Genomic DNA, 22,685 nt, shown 5'->3' on the forward strand with positions numbered 1-22,685 from the left:
GAACTGAGGTCCATTTCTATGAAATTCTAGAACAAAAAATCTACAGTGACAGCAGATTAGAGATTTCATAGGGCTGGCTTTGGGGAGTGAGGATGGAGTAGCGGATGGAACATTATCCGCAAAGGAGTACAAGGGAAGTTTTGGAGAGAGGAAAAGGGTTTTTAAAAAAAGTTTTTGGCAGATGACACATTTGTCAAAACTAATCAAACTTGGGGAACTTCCCTGGGAAAGTCCTAGTGGTTAGGATTCAGAGCTTTCACAGCCCAGGTCAATGGCCTGGGCTCAATTCCTGGTCAGGGAACTAAGATGCCACAAGCCCCATGGCACGCCAAAACAAAACAAAAATAAATAACCCCCCCCCAAAAAAAAACAAAACAGCATCAAACTAAGACGTTGAACAAAGTGAACAAGCCAGATACATATTGTAAGGACAAATAATGTATGATTCCACTTATATGAAGTACTGAATCAAATTCATGGAAGCTGAAAGTAGAATTAGAGGGGCTGGGGAGGAGGAATGAGGAGTTATAGCTACATGGGTACAGTTTCAGTTTGGGATATGAAAAACTTACGGAAGTGGCTGGTGATGATGGTTGAACAATATGAATGTACTTTATGCCCATTGAACTGTACACTTAAACATGGTTAAAATGATAAAATTCATATTTTACCACCATAAAAATGTAAAAGAACCCCATCGAACACTTTTAAGTGGGTGTTTTTAAAAACTGTATGTCAATCATATTACCGCAATAAAGTTGAAGTCGCCAAAGAGGAATGTACTTGTCTTGCTTTTCCTGAACTATTGTATCTTTTTCTGTCCCGGGCGGGGGTTTGTAGAGAGAGCCGTGTAATCAGACGATCCAAAGAACTTAGTTCAAATCCTGCGTTTGCCACTTGCTGGTGCCTAATTACATGAACATCATCATGTAAATAGAACCGATAGATTAAGTGAACCAATTCCTAAAGATATAACGACGTTGAAAACAAATATTAGTTGTTAACGAAAATTGCCTCTGTCCTTTCAAAGGCTGAGAAGGGAAAAGTGCCCTAAGAAGGGTGAGATACAGGCTGTCCATCTCGGACGCGATGCTCTTCTCTCAGGTCGGGAGTCGCGGGCTGTGTGGAGGCGGGCGCTGGCCGCGAGGTGGCGCCCGGCTCGTGCCGGGTCTGCTCAGAGTCCGCCGCGCGCGTTGCACCCGAGCGCCCGGTCTCTGGACCGAGGGGGCGGGCAGAGGCGGAGACTCCGCGGAACTCTGCTTCCCAGGATCACACCCTCCTCAGGCCGGAGAAGAGGAGAGACATTTTCCCGTCGCGGCTCTCCCAGTCTGGGATGCGCCGGTCGATCCCCGGGTCGTGCCTCTAATAAGATAACAGCTGTTCGGCCGCACTGGGAAAGTGCCCGACGTAGACGATCTCACTAATTTCCCTCCGCCATCCCACTTTACAGACAGGAAAGCTGAGGCCCGAGACGCAGAGTACCCCTGGCCGCACAGCTGGTGAAGAGCCAAGGAGGGACTCGGGCCGGGACCCCTGCTCTTGTCCCGTGCTCTTCCCCTCTTTGCACCCGGTCCAGGCTGCCAGGTCGGCCCCGCCGCGGCTTGGCCTCCGTGGTCCCACCCCTACACAGCCTCCCTCCCCGGGCACTCTGGATCTCCCCTCCCCCGGCTCCCGGTTTCCTTGTCAAAACTTCCTGCTTTGGCGAGGGCCCGAGTTCCCACCCCTTTCCTGCCCCCCGCCCCTCCGCGCCCCTCCCCGCCCAGCGATCCACAACGTTCGGCCTCCCAGCCGCTCCCGCAGTCGGGCTGGGGCTCCACGCAGGGACCCCTGCCCTGTCCTCCTCTGGGCCCACCTGGGCGTTCCCCATCCCAGGCAAACGGAGAAATAAGGTCGCGAGGCAGGTGAGTGATGGCGCCGCCCTGGTCCCGCGACCACTCTGCCCTGGGGAATCTCTGGGTGGAGTGTGTGTGTGGCGGGGGACAGAGACCTGAAGGGGATGGGGCAGTGGAGATGGGCCAAAGGGGATTGGGGGTTGCCATCCATAATAAAATTGCATGTAAATGACATGCAAATTAGGCCACTTCCCAGCCCCTTGTATGGGACTTTGTGAGTCCAGGGGCAGCCACCACCCCACTGGCCCCCTCTGAGGGCTGGAGAGAGAAGCAGTTACCAGGCCCTCTTCTTGGCTGAAGGGATGCCTAGTGTTAAAGAGCACCCACGTTGAAGTCAAGGCTGGCCAGGTTCGAATCTCGACTTGTCCCCTTATTAGCTGTAGGACCTGTGTCTTGGTTTCTCATTTCTAAAAGGGGAATGATAAGATACAGTGGCTACCTTATGGGATTGTTGTGAGGTTTAGAGAGCAAAAACATGTCTCCTGCTTAGAACTGTGCCTGCTCCGTGTTTATTACAGGGTCCCTCCTCTCCCCACCAGGAGAACTGTTTGAGGAGTATGGAGGGAAGGGACCTAGGTTTGCAGGTCCCTGGGGCTCACAGCTTTGCTGGTTTGAGGAGTAGGGAGTTGGCCAAAGATCTCAGGCATGTGGATCCTCAGAAAGCCCTGTGGGCTGGCGTGTGTGAGGAGGAGGAGGGTGAGGGGGTCCCAGAGGGGGCTGCATCTCCAGCCTCCAGTAGGGAACTTTCAGCTGTCCTGCTCTGGCCTTTTATGAGTGGCCTTTCCCGAGGCTGGGCTGTGACCCTAGTCCCCCGGGATTGGAACAGCTTGTGCTGGCCCGAGTTTCCCAGGCTCCCAGGCTCAGCCAGACCCCAGTTCCAGGCAGGATTGGGCAAGGGGTCAGCTCTCAACCCTGGCCTTACTGGGCTTACTGGCCTTACAGCTTACTGGGCCTTCGGGGTCAGGGAGCTGTCTGAATCCCATCCCATCCCAATCCATGCGATAGTCCCTGGGGTGGGCACACGGGGCCAGGGTGTGGGACCGCTCTCCCCTCTCTAGCCATCTGTCCCCTGCTGCTGTCTCTCCCGTTTTTACAGTTTCCCAAAGCCTACCCAGCAAACTTGCCATTGCACTTGGGGCTACCCTCCCTGCCACCTAGGAGCTGGTTTGCCCAGGCTCCCCTCTGTCTTCCGTCTTCACTGAGAGGTGAAGCTGAGGGTTGGCATCTGTTTCTCCACTACCCACTGCCCCCCCTTCCATTCCCTATCAGACGTTCCCAGAAGAGGAAACTGGCTCTCTAGGCAGCTCCGACCACGGTTCAGGAACCTGGTCCCTGGGCTGCTGTCTGCCTCCCTGCCACCAACACCCGTCGCTAGAGAGGGGACTTGGGTCAGGCAGGACCTCCACCACAGCGCTCTGAACTTCTCCTTCGAGTAGCCTTGGAAGCCTTGAAAAAGACCCTTCCCGGGGTGCATGAGGGGCCCTGGGGCCCATCCTAGCTCTGGGGAGGGTGTTGGTACCAGTCCAGTCACCTAACCTCTTAGATAGAAGCTAGCAGGAGGAGCAAGAGGAGACAGGGAAGGAGAGAAAGACAAGACAGAGATAAAGAGAATCAGAAATGTGGAAGCAGAGACCAACAGATGGAAAAAACACAGGCAGAAATATTTGGAAAAACGCAGCATATTTAGAAAAACAGAGCAGAGACTGAGAAAAAGAACAAGAAGGAGGTAGAGAAGGTAGAAACAGAAGGAGAGACAGAGTCTAAAGACCGAAGAGCAGGCCCTACAGGGGCAGCCTTGTCTTTGGAGCTTGATGGACCTGGTCCACATGCCTACCCTGCCCTTGACTGGCTGTGTGCCCTTGGGAAAATTACTTAACCCTCTTTGAGATTTGTTTTTTAGGGGATTGCATGGCTTGTGGGATCTTAGTTCCCCAACGAGGGATTGAACCTGGTCCCTGGGCACTGAAAGCGGGATTACTTCATCTACAATTCAGGCCATATAATAGCACCTACTTTCCAGGGTTACTGAGAGAATGAACAGAAAGGATCCAGCTCACCGTACAGGGGTGGTAACTGGTGTCACGGCGCCCACACATGGCAAGATGGGGGTCTCTGGCACACAGCTGGGCTCTGGGCCATGGAGCCTTCTGAGTCTCTCCCGTCTGGGCCTCCCAGCCCGCCCCCACATGGTAGCATCTGCGCCCTCCTCTGAGTAGAAGGAGGTGTGTGGATAGACAGTGAGGGGTGGGCGTGGTCCCTGAGTGGAAGTGCAGGATAAGCGCACACCCCCTCCTCTCCAGGTGACTCAGTGCCCAGCACTCCCGTGCCCTCATCCCAGAGGAACTTGGAGGCCAGCCCTAAGGAATTCCTGCCCGCTGCCTTCAGGAGGGCAGGTCTGGAGCTGCCTTTCACTTTGTAATGTGGGGAAGTTCTTTCTGAACTCCCCCTCCCATGGACTTACCAATGTTGGGTCTTAAAAGGCCCTGGAAAGGAGACCCTGGTGTCTGATGAGCCAGGAACAAGCTGCAGCCTCTCCCTCTCCCCCTTTTCCCACCAAGTAAAGTCAGGCTTACCCAAGTCAAAAAGGGTTTAGATTCTATCAGTCCATCCACTCCACACAACCTTTAGTTACCGCCCACTGGGTGCCACACACCCTGGATGTGTGCCTGTAGGTGCTGGCCAGAGCTGGGGACATGACGGTAAGGCAGGCAGAGAAGTGCCCCGACCCTACGGTGCTCCATTCCAGTGGGGAAGACAGCCCTTAACAAGAATATAATGACCAGGGGATGGGAGCCTTGAGGGGACATTCGGGGGGCAGCCCGGCCACTCTTAGAGCCTCAGACAGGACTGGAATTAGAGGCTGTCCCAGTCTGGCGGGGAAACCAGCCTCACTCACAAGCTGGCAGTCACAGAATGGGGTCCCCACTACCTCATCAGGTCATCAGACTTGAGGGTTCCAGGGGCTGTGAACTCCTGGCTTGACCCAGGTTAGTCCCACCTGGTCCCAGAGGAAGGACACTGGTCTCTCTGGCTGGAGTTTGAGGAGTGTTGGGCCCCTGGGGACTGGTCATGTCCAGCTTGAAGCTGGCCTCAGGGAAGAATTGGGGAACAACCCAGGGCTCCATTGGGCCACAGCGGTGAATGTGCTAAGAGCCTGGAGGAAGGTCCCAGGAAAGGGGGAACAGCGGAGGTGTGGAGTCACTGAGGGGGCCTCCTGGAGGAGGCTGGCCTGGAAGGAGGGGTAGGACCTGGATATTCCAGAGATGGCCTGGCCAGAGGTGGCCATCTGGTGAGAGAAACGTCCAGTGTGATGGGAGCCCAGGAGCAGAGGCTGGCCAGTGGGCCCTGGGCGCCCTTTCCCAGGGTGCTGGGGAGCCACAGAGGCGTTAGAGAGGGGCAGTGGCCAGAGCGGAGGTGCACTTTCTGGGGTTATCTAGGGGTGGCGATGAGCAGCGGGAGCTACTCCCTGGTCTGGGTCACCCCAGAGGTCACCTCCCACCCCCCCACTGCCTTGTTCTTTAAAGCAGATTCGAATCCCGCTGGTGCCTCTGCTGATCAGTTGGCCCTTGGACAAGTCCTTCTACCAGAGACCCTCCCCGGTCTCTTCTGTGACACGGGGGTGACGGTCACTCCACCTGTGGGTGATGGTGAGGGTCTGGACTGGCTCCAGCCTCCAGCAGGCATGTTGTGAATGTTTGGTGAATCAGAACTCTTGCAGTTTCTCTATTTCCTGATGAGTAAACAGGTCAGGCTGAGGACCCTCTAGCTTCTGTTTCCTGAGCCACAGAGAACACAAGACCGGCCCCTCACCCCTGCTCCCTTCCCGCCCAGCCTTTGGAGCTCGAGTAGTGCGCAGGCTTCCTGTCCCTCCATCCGGCAGACATGCCTGGCGTGCCGGGGGCCTGGCTTGGCTGGATGTAGGAGGGGCTTTGTGCATGTGTGTACGAGTGTGTACACGGGTGTTCTGAGTGGCACGTGGAGCAGAGCAGTCTAGGCTGCTGGCAGAGCTGGCTCAGAGGGCATCGCTGTGTGGTGGGGGGATGGAAGTCGTTGGACTCGGATCTCTCTGCTGAGTGGGAAGGACCAAGCCATCCTGTCTCCAAGGCAAAGAGAGGTCAGGAAGGGGCACAGAGAACAGACAGACAAGGGGGAGATCCTGGAAGACAAGAGAGCCACAGGGTGAGGCAACCTTGGCACCGTGCTGAGACACGAGGGCTCAGTATGTGGGTCGTGGCTGGCGTCAGCCTCCACTCCATACCTGAAGGCAGATTCCCTAGCGCAGTGAACACACTACACGACTGTACATGGCAGCTTTGATACAGAAAAGGAAGGAGAGAGGCAGAAGGAGACCAAGAAAGGGACGGAGAAAGAGAAAACAACAGAAAGCGGAGGGTTTCTGATGAAGAAAAGACAAAAAGAAAGAGGCAGAGAGCCAGAACTTGGGGGATTCTGTTCTTGCATCGTCCACTGAGCAGCCTGTGGCCTGAGGCTCTGTTCTAGGATGGTTATTGGGTTCCAACTCCCACTGAACTCTGGGAGATGCAGGGCTGTTCTCCCATTTTACAGATGAGGAAATGGAGGCTCACAGGGCTCGAGTGATGTGCCTGAGGTCGTACAGCTTGTGAGTACTAGAAACTTTGGTCTCCAAAATGGGAAAGGGGAAGAGAGAGCAGAGAAGAGAGGAGGTGGGGGTGGGGGTGGGCAGTGGAGCCAAGAAAAAGAGCTGGAGCTGGTGCTCAAGCTGAGAGCTGGGGCGGAGAGAAACAGAACTCAGGCGTCCTGCCTCATCAACCGCCTTTGGCTTGTAGATGTACCTGGCGGGCAGCCCGTCATTCTGAGGGATAAGGTTCTCGGGGCAAGCGTGATCCCCTCCCCTCCCCACATCCTTTCTCTTTGTCAGCATCTAAGGCCCCATTCCCATTCCCGGATCATCCTAGGGGTTCTTCAGCAAAAAGAGATAAAAAAAGAGAAACAGTTTTTCCTGGAATTTATACTCAAAGAGTATGACAGTGCCAAGTGGAGTGGGGAAGGGGCCACTCTGGGTGCAGGAAGACTGGGTCTAAGGACGCTATAGCAAACAGTGGCTATTCATTGGGCTTCTTATGTAGTTCTCTAAGCTCTTTGTCTGTATTAACTCATTTATGACTCTGCACAATAACCCTATGAAGAGAAGTACTATTACCCTCCCCATTTTAGAGATGAGGGAACTGAGAGCTGGGATTCGAACCCAGGTTTGAACAGGAGTGGCGTGGGCTGCAGAGTTCAGAGGGCATCTTTTGCTGCACCACCTCCCAGAGAAGAGCAGCTGGAAGGGAGCTGGTGGGGAAGTCCCTCCTGCTGTCTCACTTCCATCAGCCCCACTCTTGCTCTCTGCCTTCTGTAGAAATGGACCATCTCCGGTCCACTAGGAGCTCCACTCCCTTCCCAGAGGCCTCAGACCCATTGCCCTCCTTCCAGCAGAGGCTGGAACACAGTGAGGAGGAAGGGCTCCCCACCAGAGGGGATCAGGCTAAACAGAAGAGCAGGGGAGGACAAGCTGGGTTGGGCCCTGCGTGGGCCTGGAGGCTGAGAGGGCAGGGATGCTGGGGGGCCCTCGCAGGCGGGACTGGGGACTGGGAGGCCTGGCCAGGAGCCCAGCTGCTTTGCATCTCGAGGTGGAGGAGAGAGAAATGTCAGCTCATTCTTGACTGTAAACACATCCTGGTTCCCACGCCTCTGATCGAGTTCTTGTGGCAGCCCACTCCCCCCCCCCATCCCCTTCCCCTGTCCAACCCCTGCCAGGCACCCCCTCGCCATAATCAAGGCTATTAAAAAGAGATGCAAAGCCCCTGGGATTCCGGCCTGGGCTCGGGAGAGACTGAAACTGCAGGGGGAGGGCTCTGCTGGTCTGGATTTGGATCCCAGCTCTGACATTGCTGTCCATGTGGCCTTGGGCAGGGGACTTACCCTGTCCTTGCCTGTCTCCTCATCTGTAAGGTGAATAATAATAGCTACCACCATGGGTTGCATGTGTGATAAGTCGCTTCAGTTGTGTCCGACTCTTTGTGACCCTACCGTCTGTAGCCTCCATATAAACTGTTCAGCTCACTGCTTGTGCCAACATGGTAAATGATACATGGGGTCACATTGGTATTCCAGTTGTGAGGAAAGGTGTGTGGGTCCCTCAGTCCAGAGGTGAAGTGGAGAAAGGGGGCGGAGGGGGAGGTTATCTGTATGGGAAGAAGGGAGCCTGCAGTGTGGGCCCTGGGCTCAGATGGGAAGCTGGTAGTTGTCTGATTTAAACCCCTTGAAGGGGCACATGGACCCCAGTGCTGCTGGGCTTGGAGGTGCTGGGGGATGGTGGCCGGGGTCTCAGGTTCCCCAGCCCCTCAGCGACAAAGGCTCAGATGTAGACAAGCCTAGGGTGCCAGGCGGGGGCTCCTGGTCTGGCCTGTGTTCCCTCCTCAAGGGCTGAGGCTGGTGAGCCCAAACCCTGCCCCTCCCTGCCAGGATCCCCATCCTATCTCCCCTCCCTGCAGACCACCCACTGATCTCACCCCCCCCACCCTGGCTTCCAGCCCCGCCACTGACCAGCTGGGGCCTCCTCCACACTCCAGTCCTGCCCTGAGGCCCTTTGGGAAAAGGGCATCACCCCACCCCTCTAGTTATTAGAGTCAACCCCCTAGGGTTAAGGTTAAGCCCCCCTCATGCTTCCCTGGTGGCTCAGTCGGTAAAGAATCTGCCTGCAATGCGGGAGAAGATCCCCTGGAAAAGGAAATGGCAACCCACTCCAGTACTCTTGCCTGGAAATCCCATGGGCAAAGGAGCCTGGTGGGCTATGGTCCGTGGGGTCCCAAGAGTCAGACATGACTTAGCGACTAAACAGTTTCCTCTGGAAGTTGGTTAAGAGGAGGTGGCCGGTGGGAGGGGGCTGATGTAGATGAAGGACTTTCTCTGGGAGGGCAGCCCCCACCCCGCTCCACCTTCTGGGGCCTTCGTGCTGCAGGTCTTGTCCACCTCACTGCAGCCTTGAGCTCTGGAAACGGATCCAGACCATGGGAAGCCTGGGGGTGAAGTAGGGGGTCCCTGAATGGCTGGAGATGAGGCTCACCCAGGAACAATGGTGATGACCCTCCATCCAGGCAGACTGGGCTCCTGTTGGAGGACGGGACCCCAGGCCAGGCTCCAGGAAGAGGGGAGTGTGGACCAACTGACAGGTGAACAGGGGGAGCTGGATGGAAGGTTCGGGGTCCTGTCCCCGGGCTTGCTGGGACCAGACAGGGGGGCTGGGAAGGTGGCCAGAGGAGAGCTGGTGTAGTTTTGGAACCTTGGGAGGAGGAGCCAAATCTGTTGGGGAGGGAGCTGGGGGGCTGTGTGGGTGGGGGGCCAGACTGTGGGGGTCACCTGAGGGACACTCCTGACTTCAGCCTGGCTCTCTGAGGCCAGGCTGGGCCCCTCCCTCCTCAGAGTGGACTGGGAAGGTGGCTTCTGGCCCTCCCCCTACCTCTCCCCATCCTCCCTTCCGAGTTCAGGGTGGTGGGAGGATGGAGCCACCCTACGTGCTCAGCCCACGATCATGCTCCCCCCTGCCTCCCCCACCACACACATTCTAGCTGGGCTCTATTTCCTGTTTTCAGGCTCCATATCCTGAGCACCGGGACCCCCAGGATCCTCTGTGGATGCCCCCAGGCCCTGGGGCCTGAGGACCGTGACACCCTGTCCCTGGCTCACCTGAGTTTCTCAGGCCCCAGGATGCCATAGAGGCCTGGTGAGTTACTTGGGGACTGAGGGTGGCCGGGAAGAGCACAGAGAGGACTGGAGGTGGGAGATCTGCCCTGGGGGAGCTGTGATGGGGCCCCTAACCAGAGTCCTGGGAGGGCCTTACAGCTCTGCAAGACTGGAGGGGGTGGGATGAGGAAACCTGGGGAAGAGAGGTGGGCCAGCCCTGTAGCTGAGAGGGTGGTGAGCACACCGCTGGAGGGTTTACTGGTGGGGCAGAACGCATGGTGGGGAGCATCCCTAGGAGGCTGCCTTGATGGGAGCTGAGAGTGTGTGGGTGGGGGGCCTGGGGCAGGGCCGCAGCAGGCATTCCAGAGATACTCAGGGGGAAGGGGCCAGCTACCATGACCTTTCTCTCTTCCCGGGAAAATTATAAGCAGATGTGGGTGCCTCAGGGAGCTGTAGAGGAGGGAGCCAGGGCAAGTTTTAGGAACACTGAACAGAGAATCTGAAACCAGCGGCGGGGGTGGCTGCTCAAGGGGCTTGAGCTCAGGAGTCAGAACAGACTCCTCTGAGGTCCTGAGCTGCTTCCCGCCCGCCGGGTGAGGCCAGGCGTGGAGGAGAGGGGGAGGAGCCCACTTCCAGATGGCGGGTGGGTGGTCAGAGGGAGCTGGGGGCTTCTCAAGGCTGAGGTCAGGTTGGGGACCTCCTCGGTGACAGTGCCTGGAGTTGGGTGCAGGGGTGTGCTGGCATGGCTTTAACAACCGGCTCTGGTGGGGAGGGGTGCTGGCCCCGCTTTGTGGTGTTTGCCGATTTCTGTGGTGTAAATAATCCCCCCATGCTTGGTTTCAAACTACTAATGTGACAGCACTGATGAAGAAGTTGGGAAGAGAAGTCACCATTGGTTCTCAGGAGGCAGTAGGAGCTGTGCCCGTGCACCAGTGGAGGGAGCGGCCTTTTCCAGGGTCACTGGGACCCATCCTACTCCTCCCCAGTAGGAAGCCCCTAACTGCTGGAAGCCCCAAAACTGGGGGGGACGGTGGTTTGGCCTCTGCCTGCCTACCTTCAGGGGAGTTCACCACGCGAGGCTGCTGATTCTGTCACAGAACTGCTTCAACTGTTGAAAAGTTCTTTCCCTAACTGAGCCCAGGCCGGCTTCTCTTGTAACTTCCCTTCATCGGCTCCTATTTCACTGTGTTGTGCTTAGTTGCTCAGTCGTGTCTGACTCTGCGACCCCCTGGACCATGGCTTGCCAGGCTCCTCTGTCCATGGGGATTCTCCAGGCAAGAATACAGGAGTGCGTTGCCATGCCCTTCTCCAAGGGATCTTCCCAACCCAGGGATTGAACCCAGGTCTCCCGCATTGCTGGGGGATTCTTTACTGTCTGAGCCACCAGGGGAACCTTGGTACAATATCCAGGTACCCTGGGTAGGGGCTGGGAATTCACGCACAGGTCCCTGCCTCCAGAAGTCATGGTCAGGGAACAGGCACTAGAACAGCAGTATTGTGGGGAATGGTGCTGGGGGGTCCCTGAAAGAATGGGTGGGGGCTGTCTGCCAGTGGAAGCCTAGGAGCAGGGCAAGGAAAGAGGGTGATACTCGGGCTAGACCTTGAAAGGTGAGTGCTCAAGGTGAAGAATGAGAGGAGGATGTCCAGACAGAGGAAACCATGTGAGAAAGACTCAGAAGTGTGGCAGTGCTCCACGCGGTCAGGAAAAAGAGCTGGAGCCCGGGGAGCAGGGCTCAGAGGACCAGAGGCAGCAGCCTCATCTCTGCTGTCAGCCTGGCTCTGTCTCTGCAGAGACTTGCTCCTCCAGATCTGTGGCTACAGTGCCTCTCACCTGCTCTGCGCCTGGCCCTGTCACAGGGCCCTGCAATGTCACCACACCTGCGGGCCCTCCTTCTCCTCGCCCTGGAGCTGGGGCTGGCTGCCACCCTCAACCCTAAGGACCCCAACACCTGCAGCTTCTGGGAAAGGTGAGAGAGGGCCCCTGCTGCACTTCGAGGGCCCCAAGCCCCCTGCTCTTTATTCTCCTCCCTGGGGCTCCTCTTTCCTCATCGCCTCCCTCTCTCCAGCCTCACCTCCTTCCTATTTCTTCGTCTAGTATCTCTACCCCCTCAGCGGGATGCTCTGACTCCATCCCCATCTTGATCGTTTCATTCTCCATCTCAGCTCTGACCCTGTCCTCTCTTTATCCCGGTTCCTTGGCCCCTGTGTGAGGCTGGCTGCAGGACAAAACACAGGGGAGGAACTATTCACTATGGGGCAAGCAGAGGGTCTCGCCCAGGGAGAGCAAAGGGGACGGGGTTGGGGAACAAGGTCAGATTTGGCCAGAAGTGCTTCAGCCTATGTCCATCCTCTGGGCCCAGAAGTCAATTCTGGCTCAATCTCCCCATATAGGGAGAAGGAGGCCAGGGGGCAGGGGTGGAGAATGGAAGGCTGGAATGGCATATTCCCAGGAATGTTCCAACTCAGGGAGGATCCCTCTAGATCGAAGGATGACAGGATGGGGCTCCACCCTCGGCTTGGAGGAGCAAATCTGAATATTTCGCACTGTGGCCCAGCCCCCACACCCCTGCCACTGGGTGCCAGCTCAGGCTCTCCCTGCCCTGGGCCCGACGCTGATCCCTGCCTTGCAGTTTCACCACCACTACCAAGGAGTCGCTCTCCCGCCCCTTCAGCCTGCTCCCCTCGGAGCCCTGCAGCCGGCCCTGGGAGAGCCCGCACACCTGCCCCCGGCCCACGTGAGTGCCTGTCCCCTCCGTGGGCAGGTGTGGTGTGTTGTGTGGGTGTGTGGCTGGGCGGGGAGCAAAGAGAGAGTGTTCTTCCTCTGCTCCCCCAGTGTAGAGCGCTGGGAGGCGGCCCAGGCCCTGCCAGGGCCACACTGGGGCGGGGTGGAAGCCGGGGCCTCTGCAGGGGAGACTGAGGGCCAGCTCTGGATCTCCCCAGTGTTGTCTACCGGACCGTGTACCGCCAAGTGGTGAAGACGGAGCACCGGATGCGGCTGCAGTGCTGCCGGGGCTTCTATGAGAGCCGCGGGGCCTGTGTCCGTGAGTCCAGGGGGGCTACTCCCCTGCCCTCCGCCTCCCCGGCCCTGTCTGTCTCGAAGGACAAAGCTGCCACTTCAGACCTCTGTCTCTAGTTGACCCCAGGTCTCTCCCACTCCCTCTTTCCAAGTCTGTCGGCTGTCTCTGGCTCTGCAGCTCTGTCTTGGGGCCGCCTGGGTCTCTTTGTCCCTGGGCTTGGCGTCTGCTTCTCTCTCTGACTCTGCCTGTCCCTATCTGTTTTGACTTGTCGCTGTCCAGTCTCTCCTGTCCCCTGTCCCCGGCACCCTGAAATCTCCGGAGTGGAGCCTGCTCGCTCTGTCTCCCCTTTCCTCAGCTTGGACCATCACCAACCCCCTACAGAGACTCCTACCCAGCCTGAGCACCCCAGCCCCTCTCTGGACAGCATCCATATCTGATTCCTATGTGAGGAACCTCACCCCCACCCTTGTTTCCCAGCAAGGTGCTTTGAGAAGTTCACAGAAAGGAGCTGGGGAGCCCAGAATCCTGAGGTCTTGACATGCTCTGACCTGAGTTGCTTACTCTCAGTCTTTCTGTGTCTTGAGAGGCTGAAATGCTGCTTGGCAGGCTAACTCCAGGTCCCCGGTATGGGAGGAAGCTGGGGTTGGGCTTCAGAGGATAAAAGGTGGGTAGGGCAGGAATGGAAGCATCTTCTCACTCCCAACCCCCATCTCTGCCCCAGCGCTTTGTGCTCAGGAGTGTGTCCATGGCCGCTGTGTGGCACCCAATCAGTGCCAATGTGTGCAAGACTGGCGGGGTGACGACTGCTCCAGTGGTGAGTGGCTGGTGACTGCAGGGCAAGTCCTTTTGTGCCTCCAAGGAGGCATACCCTCCCTACCAGGGCACAGGTGCTTAGGACTCCAGGGCAACCACCCAGCAGAGTCCCACTGCAGCCAGCTGCCTCTTCTGGGGGTGTGGTGCAGTGGATGGGCCAAAGCCAGGCATGGGGGCATGTGTGGGGACCAGGAGACAGAGATAGGAACTAACTGGAGCGGGGGAGGGGCAAGACCCCTGGTGACCTCCTTCCCCCCTCTCATCCCCCAGCTTGTGCCCCAGGAGTGTGGGGGCCGAAGTGTGACAAGCCCTGCAACTGCGGCAACAGCAGCTCCTGTGACCCCAAGAGTGGGGCATGTTCCTGTCCCTCTGGCCTGCAGCCCCCACACTGCCTTCAGCCCTGCTCCCCTGGCCTCTATGGCCCTGCCTGCCAGTTCAGCTGCCAGTGCCATGGGGCGCCCTGTAACCCCCAGACCGGAGCCTGCCTCTGCCCCCCAGAGAGAACCGGGCCCACGTATGTAACGGGAGGAACGCACACTTAACGGGATCGCAGACCCGGATGCACGGGCACATACGGGGACAGCAGGGGACTCAGGATCCTCAGTTTGGGGATGCAACCAAGGGGCCAAGATCCTGGTCCCAGCTTTGCTGTTCCCTGGTGGAGCAACCTTGAACGCATTACTGTCTCTTCACGAGATTGTATTCTATGAAATGGGAGCAGTGTTGTCCATCTCAAAGGGTTGCTGTGAAGATAACATGAGCCAGCGTGTGAGTGAAAGTATGTCCCCAAGTAGGGCTGAGACAGTCACAGAGAGCCTATTGCACAGCAGGGTGCAGGGGGCGCTGGGGAGTCACAGGAGGGAGATCATCCCTCTAGTTGGAGATCAAAGATCCAGCTTCACGGAGGAGCTCCAGGGTTGAGCCCTTGTGATGAAAACTATGGCAGGCAGAGATGTTCCCCCCAGAGAGAGACCAGCATGAGCAAAGGTGGAATGGAGGGCTGTGGAGAGCAGACAGACCACCCATGGGCTCTTCACTCTGTCCCACTTGATGGGGCTGTGTGTCCCTGCCATTTCCAGTCCTGGAAACTTTTGATCCCTGCCCGGCCCAACAGGGAAGGGGGATGAGACACCATGGGGATGGGTGGGTGTGGCTCACTGAACCCTGGGGTCCGGAGGGCCTGGGAGGCAAAGGGGGAATTCCGTAGGTACTGCTTGTTTACAGACTGACCTCACCCCCTCTGCTCAACAGCTGCGAGGTGTCCTGTTCACCCAGTAGTGTTGGCTTCTCCTGCCCCAGCACTCCGCCTTGCCAAAATGGGGGAGTCTTCCAGGCCTCCCAGGATTCCTGCAGCTGCCCACCTGGATGGACGGTATGAAGGGTGGGGCCTGTGGGTATGAATTCTCCAGGGCTTCTGAGGGGGATGTGTGTGAGGAGGGTAGGCTGTGGGGGCCCTGGAGAGGTTTGAGTGTTTGCGGGTATAGGGTATTGGTGGGTCCTTGACCATGGGGAGGAGGCTGGGCTCCTGGGGCTCTCTTGACCTCTCAGCCCCCACAGGGCACCATCTGCTCCCTGCCCTGCCCCGAGGGCTTCCATGGACCCAACTGCTCCCAGGAATGTCGCTGTCACAACGGAGGCCTCTGCGACCGATTCACCGGGCAGTGTCGCTGTGCTCCGGGATACACGGGGGACCGGTGAGTGGTGTTAGCCCGGGCATGAGGGGTGCGGGGGCGGCTGTGGACGGCGTCTGCCAGGCTCACTCCCCAGAGGCACCCAGGTGCCGCGAGGAGTGCCCCGTGGGCCGCTTCGGGCAGGACTGTGCTGAGACGTGTGACTGCGCCCCGGGCGCCCGCTGTTTCCCGGCCAACGGCGCGTGTCTGTGCGAACACGGCTTCACAGGGGACCGCTGCGCCGAGCGCCTCTGCCCCGACGGCCTCTATGGCCTCAGCTGCCAGGTGCCCTGCACCTGCGACCCGGAACACAGCCTCAGGTAGGCCGTGGGACGCTGTGGTCAAGGGGTCAGGAGGCCAGTGGGAGAGGCCTTCAGTGCTGAAGCCACCGGAGTCACGAAAAGCACCGGGGGCATATCCTGGGCGGGGGCGGGACACAGATGTGGCAGAGGGGAACCGGGCGGGGCCTCGGGGACGGGGGTGTTGGGGACCGCCCTCGGAACGGCGCGGAGCCTCCCTCATTACCCTCTCCACCCCGCGATGCTCGGCTCCCACCACGCGGAGGCGGGGGTGGGGCGGGGGGAGGTCGGCCTGCGGACCCCGGGTCAGACCGCCCCGCGCCCGCGTCTCCGCCCGCAGCTGCCACCCGATGAGCGGGGAGTGCTCGTGCCTGCCGGGCTGGGCGGGCCTCCACTGCAACGAGAGCTGCCCGCAGGACACGCACGGGCCGGGCTGCCAGGAGCACTGCCTCTGCCTTCACGGCGGCGTCTGCCAGCCCGACAGCGGCCTCTGCCGGTGCGCGCCCGGCTACACGGTGAGGCGAGCCCCACCGCGAGGGAGGTGCGGAAGAGGCTCAGGGAGTCCGCCCGCCCCTCTCATGAGTGCGCCCACCCACCCCCCACTTTCAGGGACCGCACTGCGCTAGCCTCTGCCCCCCTGACACCTACGGAGTCAACTGCTCGCAACGCTGCTCCTGCGAAAATGCCATTGCCTGCTCGCCCATCGATGGCACCTGCGTCTGCAAGGAAGGTACTGGGTTGGGGTCTCCTGGAAGGACGATTTGGGGGCGGGGCCATGGGAAGAAGGGAGAGTCCAAGTGCAGGGGCAGGCCAAGGGTAGGGGAGAGGCTGCAGGATAGGGGCGGAATCACTGGGCAGCAGCTGGACGGCGGGAAAGTAGCCAGGCTACTTCCTTCCTGGAATATCCACTTTGCTTTTGTTTCAACCACAAAAATCCCAATTGTCCTTAAAGGCCCAGGCCAGAGGCATCTCTTTGCTGAACATTCCTCATCCTCAGTCATCCAGAATCACAGAATGCCGGTGCCAGGAGATCTACCAGGGGTGGCCCGTTGGCAGTCTTTAGGGCTAGTTAAACACGTTTTGTTTCACTAGCTCTCCATCATATTTAACAAATGTCCCAGTCTCCAGTTCCCACTCCTCCCTATTGTCTTATACATGACGTGGATAACACATTTAGTTACTTAATGGGGCCTCAGTAAGCATTTGGGTTTGCTGCCAATCCCCTTCTTTTGGCAGAATAGGCAACCAAGACCCAGAAGGGGGTGGTGCATCCCCGACGGTCATTCAGCCTTCTGTCCAACATCCAACGATTCACATGCTGGTCTCCTATGGGGCCGTGAGCACCCCCATCCCCACCCCATGCTGGTAGCTCAGAGTCTGGCACAGTCATTGCCCAGTGTGTGCTTGCTCAGGAGGGCAGCTGGGTCCCCATGCCTACCTACAAGTCCCTCTTCCAGGTTGGCAGCGTGGTAACTGCTCTGTGCCCTGCCCGCCTGGAACTTGGGGCTTCGGTTGCAATGCCAGCTGCCAGTGTGCCCATGAGGCAGCCTGCAGTCCCCAGACTGGAGCCTGTACCTGTACCCCTGGGTGGCATGGGACCAACTGCCAGCTCCCCTGCCCGGTAAGTGCGCAACAGCCTGCCTGCCTGGGTGGAGGGGAGGGCACCACATCCCCCAGCTTACTGGCCTGTCCTACCCCACACTCCTTTTCTAAGAAGGGGCAGTTTGGTGAAGGCTGTGCCAGTCGCTGTGACTGTGACCATGCTGACGGCTGCGATCCTGTTCACGGACACTGCCAGTGCCAGGCAGGGTGGACAGGTGAGCATTATGGTGGGCAGGCCCCAGGCTTATCGTGGAGTTGGGGGATGTATCCCACAGGACACATGTGCAGAGAATCCTTATGGATGAGGAGAGGGGACCCAGGCCAGGCTCATCCTACCCCTCCCACAGGTACCCGCTGCCACCAGCCCTGCCCTGAGGGCTTCTGGGGAGCCAACTGCAGCAACGCTTGTGCCTGCAGGAACGGGGGCACCTGCATCCCCAAGACTGGCAACTGCATCTGTGCACCCGGATTCCGAGGCCCTTTCTGCCAGAAATGTGAGGCTCCCTCCTCTCCGTCTGCCTTTCAGTCCAGTGCCAGATGCCAGAAGCTCCCACTCTACCCCTCTTGGCCTGCTGTGCTGACTGCAGTCTATGGGCTGGTTACACATGGTGGGAGAGGGTGGAGTCAAGGGCTGACTGAGGGTTGGCCCCTGCCCCCAGTCACCACGAGCCCCTTTCCCCCAGCCTGTCAGCCTGGCCGCTACGGCAAACGCTGTGTGCCCTGCAAGTGTGCCAACCATTCCTCCTGTCACCCTTCGAATGGGACCTGCTACTGCCTGGCTGGCTGGACCGGCCCTGACTGCTCTCAACGTACGTGGTGGCCCGTGTGTTTGAGTGCATGCCGAGGGGGTGGGCTGAGGACCGAGAGGCTTCCATTCCCCTGATCTGGACCCGCCTTGATTCAGCCGTTGATGTAAACACAATAAGCAAATATGTATAGGGCATCACCTACATGCTGGGTATTGTCCTAGATGCTCAGGATGCAGCAGTGAACGGGTCAGGGAAAAAAGTTCCCTGCCCTTCTGCATGGGAAAAATGGGAAAACCATAAACTCAGTTATGGACTTTTTTTTTTTTGCATCGCCAATTTATTTTTTATTTATTTATAATGGCCTCTTTCCCACATAAACATACGAAGAACATCATGGAAAAGATTAGTCCAAAAAACTGAATAAAGCAAATTTTGAAAAGGGAAAATGAGAAGCAGTTACCATGAAAAAGACGGGCAGGGTAGAGGGAAGTGATCTTGGAGATGACTTTTTCCATAGAATTTGGTAACTACTATTAGATTACCTGCCAGTATCATATACACAAAAATTATGCCTTGAATAGTGTGAGCATTTACTTCTCTTTTATATTAAAAAAAAAAAAAAAAGAAGCCCAGAGCTAAGTGATGTAGGGTAGTTTGGAAGCCTTTGGTTGTCTGGCCCTGATCACATTATTTTGAAAGGCTGTTAGACAGGCAGGTGCAGAGGTTAGGCAGGCAGCTGGGCACGTGGATCTGAAATTCAGGCTAGAGACACGGCTGCAGATGAGTCATCAGTGTGTAGATACCGTTCGAAGCCTTGGTGTCTCTGGGGAGACCAAAGCTGAGTGGAAGGCTTCAGCGACGCTGGGGACTGAGAATTCACCCAGGAGACGCTGGCCCTGCCCGCCAGACAGGCTCCAACCTTGTCTCCTGCAGCATGCCCTTTGGGACACTGGGGAGCCAACTGTGCCCAGCTCTGCCAGTGTCGCCATGGTGGGACCTGCCACCCCCAGGATGGGAGCTGTTTCTGTCCCCCAGGCTGGACCGGACATCTCTGCTTGGAAGGTACCAACAGAAGGGCAACTCCATGCCCCGACTGCCAGCCCTAGCCCAAGGAGGGGACTGCCATTCCCTTGCCCCTCTGATCTCCTCTTCCACTTTCTCCCAGGCTGTTCTCCAGGGATGTTTGGTGCCAACTGCTCCCAACCGTGCCAGTGCGGTCCTGGAGAGAGGTGCCACCCAGAGACTGGGGCCTGTGTGTGTCCTCCAGGGCACAGTGGTGCCCCCTGCAGGATCGGTGAGTTCTCATCTAGCCCCTGCCTCTGCACTGTCCCCAGGGAACTAGGACATAGGTACCTGTCCAGGTCTCCGCTAAGTGGTACTCTTGTATCACCCTGCCTTCCTACTGGGGCCTCTCCCATCCATGCATCCCAAGCTCACCAACAGGGCCAAGACACTGTCCTGAGCAACCACTCCATCCCACACAGGAAGCCAGGAGCCGATCACCATGATGCCCACCCCTCCGGTGGCCTATAACTCGCTTGGGGCAGTGATTGGCATCGCAGTGCTGGGGTCCCTGGTGGTGGCCCTGGTGGCGCTGTTCATTGGCTACCGTCACTGGCAAAAGGGCAAGGAGCATCAGCACCTGGCAGTGGGCTACAGCAGCGGACGACTGGACGGCTCTGAGTATGTCATGCCAGGTGAGCTGGCCCGGGGTAGGACTCACGTGCGCGCTGACTCTTCGGCACAGGGCAGGTGGGATGCGGGGCTTCTGCATCCCTCCCTGGACCTAGGAGATGGGAAGCGGGGAGCTGGAGAGAGGAAGGGAGGTCAGCGAGGCCAACTGCGGGTCTCCTGGGACAGAACGGCTATCTTGGGCCCAGGCCTGTGTCTGACCTGGCAGGCCACCCCGCACCTGTGTCTGTTTGTGCAGATGTCCCTCCGAGCTACAGTCACTACTACTCCAACCCCAGCTACCACACCCTATCACAGTGCTCACCGAACCCCCCACCCGCTAAGAAGGTCGGTGCTAGGGGTGGGCGTGCACGGTGGGTGCCTGGTGGGTGCAGCTCCGGGCCTCCGGAGAGTTCCAGCTCTGTGTGTTCCTGTCCCACCCCTCCTCCCCTGCCAGGTTCCAGGCAGTCAGCTCTTTGCCAGCCTCCAGGCCTCTGAGCGACCAGGTGGAGCCCATGGACTTGATAACCATGCCACGCTACCTGCAGACTGGAAGCACCGCCGGGAGCCCGGCAGGGCCTCTGGACAGAGGTAGAAGCCTGGGGGCCAAGGCCTGTGGTGAGGGTGGACGTATGCAGCCCAGCATCCAGCTCCATCTGAGTGCACACATCTGTAGAAGGGGTTCCGGGCCCCAGTTCTAGAGGAGGGGACCCTGGGGTGGGGACCCTGGGGTGGGGACCAGGGGCCTGATTGCGGGTTGCTTTCTCCTTGTTAGGTAGCAGCCGCCTGGACCGAAGCTACAGCTGTAGCTACAGCAACAGTAATGGCCCTGGCCCATTCTACAGTAAAGGTGAGCGCACGGGGGTGGGGGTGGGAGGGGGCTGCCCTGGGGTTTAGGCGCCAGTGCCTCCACTGAGCCTGACTTCTTTCCCCCATTTTTAGGACCCATCTCTGAAGAGGGGCTGGGGGCCAGCATGGCTTCCCTGAGCAGTGAAAACCCCTATGCCACCATCCGGGACCTGCCCAGCCTGCTAGGGAGCCCCCGGGAGAGCAGCTACGTGGAGATGAAAGGCCCTTCCTCAGGGTCTCCCCCCAGGCAGCTTCCTCAGCTCCCGGACAGCCAGAGGCGGCGACACCCCCAGCCACAGAGAGACAGTGGTACCTATGAGCAGCCCAGCCCTCTGGTCCATGGTGAGCCCTCCTTTTCCACTGGAGCAGAGAGAACAGGGACGAGGGCAAAGAAAAGGGACGGGACAAGAGTGTAGAGGTGGCATGAAGTGGCAGCAAGAGCAAGGTCTTTGGCATCAGTTGTTGTTTAGTCGCTAAGTCGTGTCCGACTCTGCAAGCATGTGGACTGTAGCCACCAGGCTCCTCTGTCCATGGGATTTCCCAGGGAAGAATACTGGAGTGGGTTGTCATTTCCTTCTCTAGGGGATCTTCCCCACCCAGGGATAGAACCCACATCTCCTGCATTGGCAGGTAGATTCTTTACCACTGAGCTATTAGGAAAGCCTTCTTTGGGGCTCAGACTTACGCTCAAACCAAGGGTGATGTTTGGGAAGTCATACTGCCTCTTAGAGCCTGTAGGTGGCGGCACCCACCTCACAGCGCTAAGGATTTGAAATGGTGGTTTTGCATCACCTGAGTTGTAAACTTGATACCCAGAAAAGCTGGGAACAAGGCAGGTGACAGAGTGTCTTCCTATCTTGTGAGGTGGGCAGGTTGAGGTGGCCTCCCTGACTGGCAGCTGAGGAGCTGCGGATAGCCAGGCACCATTCATCGGCTTTGGGCAGGAGCTGCTGGAGAGGGGAGGAGGGTGGTGGGAGGGGAGGAGTCACCTCCGCCTCTCTGTCGTCTCCCCTCTCTGTCTCCAGACCGAGACTCTGTGGGGTCCCAGCCCCCACTGCCCCCGGGCCTGCCTCCTGGACACTATGACTCCCCCAAGAACAGCCACATCCCTGTACACTACGACTTGCCTCCAGTTCGGCACCCCCCCTCACCCCCAGTTCGGCGCCAGGACCGCTGAGGAGCCGAGAGGGTTTGCAGAAGTCAGCGTACCTGTTCTTTGCTGCTTGAGGCTGAGGACAGAGCCCACTGTACCCTGCCAGGAGCAGGGAGGGGACTGGCCAGCCGTGAATATGAACATATTTAATAGAAGAAGTGAATGGAGAGGAGATGGGAGCCTGGCTCCCAGGTTCTATCATGGGAACACAGTCAGCAAGAAGTCTGTGTTCCTTTTCCCCAACCCAGTGCTTCCCAAGGCCCCCAGGGCCCTGTGTACATAAACTGCTGGGTTCAGTGTTGCTGGATAACTGATTTCAAATCAATGTAAAAAATGTATATTGGGTAACTTTTCTGTGCACTCCTGGCCTAGGCTCTGTGCGCGTGTGTGTGTAGGGGTGTGTGTTTGTATGTGTGTGTGTGTGTGGCTTCAGAGGGGTACCAGGCACTGATCCTGACTTGGGGCACTCACTATAATGGAGAGGCAGCCCAAACCCAGTTAACTCTAGAAATAGCCTGACTGGCATCCCTGCATTCATCTGGTCCTCCCTCCAGTCAGCTGCTCAAAATACAAGCTGGTTAGGTTACCTCTGTCTGAAAGTCTCCATTGGTGGCCCATGGCTCTTGGGCTACAGTCAAAATTGTCCAAGGCCTCAAAGGCTTTGCTGGCCTGGCCTGTCTGTCTCTTCAGCCTTACTCTGAACTGTGTTCCCTGTCTCTCTGCTCCAGTTACATTGGCCTCTGTGTTCTTCTCTCAGCCACATGGCTTCCTATGACAGGGACTTAGCACATCTGGAATGCTCTTCCTCCCCCACTCACCTGTTAACTCCTGCTTGTACACCACATCCCGTTTTCTCTTTCATAGCATTGAAGACAGATGTATTTATGCACCGGATACCAGCAAAAGGCCAACAGGGTGCCAGGCTCTTCTCTAATGTGTTGGTTTTTAATGTGATTATTTGACTATTCTCTGCCTTCCCCACCAGACTGTAAGCTCCCTGAAAACAGGAATCCCATGTTTATATTCAACATTGGTTCCCCTTGGCACATAGTAGGCACTCAATAAATGTTCCCCCAAAGGCTGAGTGGCCGAGTGAGTTAAAGGTACCAATGGTAAATACTGGCAAATGCTAAGATAGATGGGCAAATTGCTGCTCCGAGAGCTACAAGCCTGGGCAGGTCAAAGCCTTTCCCAAAGGGTAGAATTTCTACAGCGGAACAGCACAAAAGCTCAAAGGTGGGAAGGTCTGGGAGTAGTTAGGGG

General features: G+C 57.8%; 1 protein-coding gene across 1 annotated transcript; it reads left to right on the plus strand.

Annotated features, from left to right (window-relative positions):
• The first annotated feature begins 1,743 nt into the window (after window positions 1–1,743).
• Window positions 1,744–22,506, plus strand: PEAR1 (platelet endothelial aggregation receptor 1). Its single transcript, XM_070367369.1, is given in 25 exon segments — window positions 1,744–1,901; window positions 9,509–9,639; window positions 11,457–11,566; window positions 12,230–12,334; window positions 12,540–12,640; window positions 13,338–13,430; window positions 13,700–13,943; window positions 14,681–14,801; window positions 14,987–15,123; window positions 15,207–15,419; window positions 15,739–15,913; window positions 16,008–16,128; window positions 16,856–17,019; window positions 17,113–17,215; window positions 17,348–17,494; window positions 17,684–17,809; window positions 18,683–18,811; window positions 18,915–19,043; window positions 19,234–19,446; window positions 19,680–19,768; window positions 19,878–19,987; window positions 19,989–20,011; window positions 20,196–20,270; window positions 20,363–20,611; window positions 21,295–22,506. Coding segments are annotated over 23 exon segments (3,120 nt in total). The 5' UTR covers window positions 1,744–1,901; window positions 9,509–9,639; window positions 11,457–11,465; the 3' UTR covers window positions 21,447–22,506.
• Window positions 22,507–22,685: the final 179 nt, after the last annotated feature.

Source organism: Bos mutus, chromosome 3 (genome assembly GCF_027580195.1).
Source record: "Bos mutus isolate GX-2022 chromosome 3, NWIPB_WYAK_1.1, whole genome shotgun sequence".
Classification (NCBI taxonomy): domain Eukaryota; kingdom Metazoa; phylum Chordata; class Mammalia; order Artiodactyla; family Bovidae; genus Bos; species Bos mutus.